The sequence below is a fragment of the Benincasa hispida genome, chromosome 11, assembly GCF_027475165.1.
Source record: "Benincasa hispida cultivar pf3 chromosome 11, pf3_genome.v1.1, whole genome shotgun sequence".
NCBI classification, from domain to species: domain Eukaryota; kingdom Viridiplantae; phylum Streptophyta; class Magnoliopsida; order Cucurbitales; family Cucurbitaceae; genus Benincasa; species Benincasa hispida.
Genome location: NC_143488.1, coordinates 78,829,180 through 78,833,983, shown reverse-complemented (window position 1 = coordinate 78,833,983; position 4,804 = coordinate 78,829,180). Strand labels below are relative to the sequence as shown.

Sequence of the window (4,804 nt, the reverse complement as noted above, 5' to 3'; positions counted from 1 at the left end):
AGATTGTGAGTTAAGGGTGGTAGTAACCATCGGTAACCATAGTGGAGGTGAGGATGACGACCAATGAAGATACGTTGGTAATTTTCACATGGTATAATGACACCACTCAAGATATAAAAAACCTACTCTTTTCTATTATTATTATTATTTAAACTTATGCTTTCATTTTTCCTCAATGAATATTGACTTATTATTAAAAAAAAAAAAAAACAAAAAACAAAAAAAAAAGCCAAAATGAGAATAGCTCAATTGGCACAATGCTTGTATTATCAACTCAAAATCTGAAGTTTGGATTTGACCATCGTTTCGAGAGATTAGTTGTTCAATTTTTTTTTTAAAGATAGCACCCAAAGAAAATATTATTAACAAATACAAACCAAGTGTATACTATGAAAAATCAATTTTTAGAAAATGAATTTACTTTAGCTTCAATACCAAAGTATACACTACCTATAGCATACTATATTTTGTTATCCATTCTACTACTATTTTCAAAAGTCAAGTGAGGTTTTGATAAAAAATAATAATAATGATAAATAAAAACAATAAAAAGATTATTATTATTATTTTAACTTTAGAATTTCAAGTCCTTTAAAATAGATGAAAACAACAATAAAAAAAGATTAGAAGGCTACAAACATAAATTTTAAAAACTAAATCATTATCAATTGGGTTGAATCATACAAACTTCAAAAGCCTTGAAGACATGTATTTTTGTACATCCATGAACCATGCAACCATTGTGCAAGTAAGCTTGCATCACGTTCCTCACCCAAATTACAATGAATTTCAATTTCAACAAAAAAAAGGTTGAGATTTCAATTTTATCTTTCATCGTGTGGGAGAAAATGATATAAAACAGAAGGAAAAAGATTACGCATGAGAGAAAATATAAGCACATTAGTCACCAGAAATCCTTACAAGAACATTTACCTTTTATGAATTTATGGAATCGAACTCGATCTCGTACAATGATTTCCCTTTCATATATCATACTAATTATCTTAATCACTTCATGACAATCTCCACACACCCTCAGATTCTTCACTACCCTAATCACAACAGGTGCTCTAGTTTTTAGTAGCCCATATGCCATTGCAAATCTCTCACTATGCTCACCTAGAGCACCTTCTTTCTCTTCATTCACAACTTTGTGAAGCACATCTGAAATACTAGGCCTATACCCCGAATCCCGGACTCGAACCAACATTTCTTCCATAAACTCTCTCAACATTTTCACCTCCGGATGGGACTGATCACCCATCACAAACTCATGTATAACACCATCAACTTCAATCGAGCTACAACCTGGTATCGGCTTAATGCATTTCTCCTTCATTACCTTTCTTAGTTCACTCATCTTCTCCCATTGTGAAAGAGAAGAGTACAAATTTGAAATCAAAATATAGTTCTCTGCATTTAAGGGTTCTAGCTCAAGAAGATACCTGGCGATGATCTCGCCTAGATTCAACAGCTTTTTCTTCTTGCAACCCATTAGCAAGCTCCGCCAAGTTGCGGCATTCGGGGGGATTTTCATTGTCTTAGTGATTCTATAAGCTTCTTCAACAAGACCTGACCGGCACAGTAAATCAACTTTGCAACCATAATGCTCAACTGATGGCTCAATGCCAAATTCAAGCATGAGTGACCAAAATCTTCGACCTTCAGAGACAAGTCCACCGTGAGCACATGCTGATAAAATGGCAAGGAAAGTTACATGGTCCGGCATCACCTGAAAATCACAACTGAAAGTAATTGGGAAAAGCAAGAAAACAAGTTTTATCTTAATAAGTGCAGAACTATCAACATCCATAACTTCTATAAAACAAGAACTAGAACTGACACAGAGAAGAATGAACTTGTAAAGGAAGAAATGTGTCACTAGAGTTCTAAATCTTTATCGTTGTCTAAATATTGATGTGACATGTTAATTGTACGTATGAGTGTGGTACAAGAGATTAGGCTAATAAAGATAATAATGATAATAAGCTAAAATATATGATTTATAATGTATTTCGTCTACTTGGTCATTAAATTTTCTTGAATGTCTTCCTTCATTTTGTTCAGTTTCTCTTGTGTCACGTGATACAAAACCATCACTTATTAGTCTAATCAATATGCTGCATCAGTGTTAATCTGATAAGAACTGAAATTAGAAGTTAAAAAATGTAAGTGAAGCTTTTCAAAATTATTAACCTATAAGAAACTTGCATATCATCATACGTTACCTCAGTTTCCAACATTTGTTGAAACGCGTTTATAGCATCCTCTGAAAGTCCATGATATGCAAATCCCATAATCATGGAGCTCCAAGCTGTTGTATCTTTCACAGGCATTTGGAGAAAAACCTGCTTTGCCCTCTCAATGCATCCACATTTAGCATACATATCTACAAGTGCAGTGCTAAGCACGAGATCAGTAAAAACAAAATATTTCTTAATATAAGTATGCAACCAGCAGCCAATATCCAAGGTCCCTGCCACGGCACAAGCCGAAACCACACTCACTAGAGTCATCTCATCCGGTTCAATCCCAGCCTTCTGCATCTCCCTAAACAACTCCATAGCTTCATCCACTTCTCCAACTCTCGCGTGCCCACTAATCATCGCAGTCCAGGCCACCAAGTTTCTCACAGGCATTTCGTCGAACACCTTCCTGGCAAGACCAATCTCTTCGCATTTCCCATAAAAGTTAACCAACGAGGTTTGTACAAACAGACTACCACCAAACCCATCTTTTAAAACATGGGAATGAACCTGTAAGCCCTCTCCAAACGCTGTAACAAGAGCACAGGCCTTGAGAACAAAAGCCAGAGTGAAGGAGTTGGGAACAGGGTACCCTGTTTCAGTAAGCTTCTTGAACAACATTATGGGTTCTTTGGAGGGGTTTTGAATCTGGAAACAGCCCTTGATCATAGAATTCCAAGAAAAGATGTTGGGGTGTGAGATTTGAGCGAAAACTGAACGGGCATAGTCGACGTTGCCAAGCGGAGAAAGAGCACAGAAGGCAACGATTTTGGAAAGCGCAAAGGAAAATGTGGAAAGGGGAAGAGGGCGTGTGAGAATGTGGGCGTGAAGCTGGCGGAGCACTCTCATGTTGGGACATTTTTGTATGAGAGACGCAAATCGTTGTTCTTCTTCCAGTTCTTTAACTGTTTTTTGAAGCTCCCAATTTTGGGACTTAAGAAGTAAAGTCTCAGCAGAGGAAGACGAGACAGGCCGCAAAGCTTTCTTGCTTTAAGATTATGTTCTGGACTATTTCATTTATTCATTTGTTTGTTTTACAGATTAATAAGAAATCTCGACGGATGTTTTAGATTGTGCCTTTTAGTAGTCAACATCAATTGAGTTAGGATTTTATGGAGGATTGTTTGGAGGCCCAACATGAGATGGTATATCATTGGTCCATTATCTTATCTCACCGATTTTCCTTCGTGTATCGTATGTCACTGTTTCTCTCAACCATCCTCTGAAACCCTAGCCGCTTCAATCTTCTCCTCAAGCTTGTCCTCAACCATGCCTCTCTCTCATACGTATCATATGTACCGTTTCATTTTCCTTCACGTATATGATGTTTTCTTCACAAATTTGTTATTTTCTCACAAATCTGGTGTTTTCCCTTTCCCCCTCGCCGTTTCAATCTTCTCCTCAACCATGTCCTTGCCGCTTTGACAGTCCTCCGTTCACCCATAACCCATTGTACGGTTTGTTTTTGGTCCTCGATGTTGCTTCGATCGTTGGTTGTTGAATATGCACGGGGACTGGTTGAAAAATTGCAGCTTGGTGGGGGAGAGCGTTGTCCACTTCAAGTTTGTTTTCTAAACCCTAGATCGACCAATGATGAGTCTTTCTCCTGAAATTTTAATTTCATACCTTATTTTGATTTTTCAGCTATTAGAATTGTAGAAGATGAAATCTCGGAGAAAGAATTACTTGATCATACTCGATCGTTCATACTCAATCATGCTTGAACAAACTCGATCATACTCGATCATTCATAATCGGTCATGCTTGATCATACTCAATCGTTCATACTCGATCATGCTTTAACATACTCGATCATACTCGATATGCTTGAACATACTCAATCATACTCGATCATACTCAATCATTCATACTCGATCATGCTTGAACATACTCGATCATACTCACACATTTTGCACATTTTCAATATTATGCATTATTAGTTACTTTATATATTAAACAGTCCACCAACTTTAGTAATGACTGTTTTGATTGTTTGTTGATTTTATTCCACTTACGTATTTCCACTTCCCATTCAACTACTTCATTAATTACTCAACCAGTTTATTAATTGGATTTGAGTTCATTTACCCATGATGTAAACTTAATATTATGAGGCTGGTCACACTTTTTTTTAATATTTGTTGGAACTATTATTAATGTTCAACAACCACCCCTCTCCTTTCACTTTTCCTATATAACAACATTGATCATTCTCTATTTGCTGAGAGCCTCCATTGCCCAAGATTTATTTTGTCAATCCGATGAGTTGTTTAACTCCGATTTCTCCTTCTCTACTTTCTAATGTTTGGTTATGTTATTTTCATATTATTAAGTTCTAACTCTTGGTTGTTTGGTAGGTGGTAGGGTGCCTCATTGTGTTTTGATCCAGCAACCCGTGGACTCCATCCATATCGTACTTCACAAAAGTAACATAGATACTTCTCTATTCGAACTAGTTCTCTTCCTACATTATAAGTATTTATAGATTTTTTTCTAACCTATTTTTATTGTTTTATTATGCAACCCAAACTAATACAGAATACTTAATTAGTTTGAGG

At 36.3% G+C, this 4,804-nt stretch overlaps 1 protein-coding gene across 1 annotated transcript; it reads right to left on the bottom strand.

The window, feature by feature from the left end:
* Positions 1 to 880: 880 nt before the first annotated feature.
* On the bottom strand, positions 881 to 3,293 carry LOC120090844 (pentatricopeptide repeat-containing protein At1g59720, chloroplastic/mitochondrial-like). The gene is made up of 2 exons (XM_039048548.2): positions 2,229 to 3,293; positions 881 to 1,732 (listed from the first exon to the last, which is right to left on the bottom strand). The coding sequence occupies exons 1-2, from the start codon at positions 3,093 to 3,095 to the stop codon at positions 905 to 907; spliced, it is 1,695 nt and encodes a 564-aa protein (XP_038904476.2). The 5' UTR covers positions 3,096 to 3,293; the 3' UTR covers positions 881 to 904.
* Between the last annotated feature and the right edge of the window lie 1,511 nt (positions 3,294 to 4,804).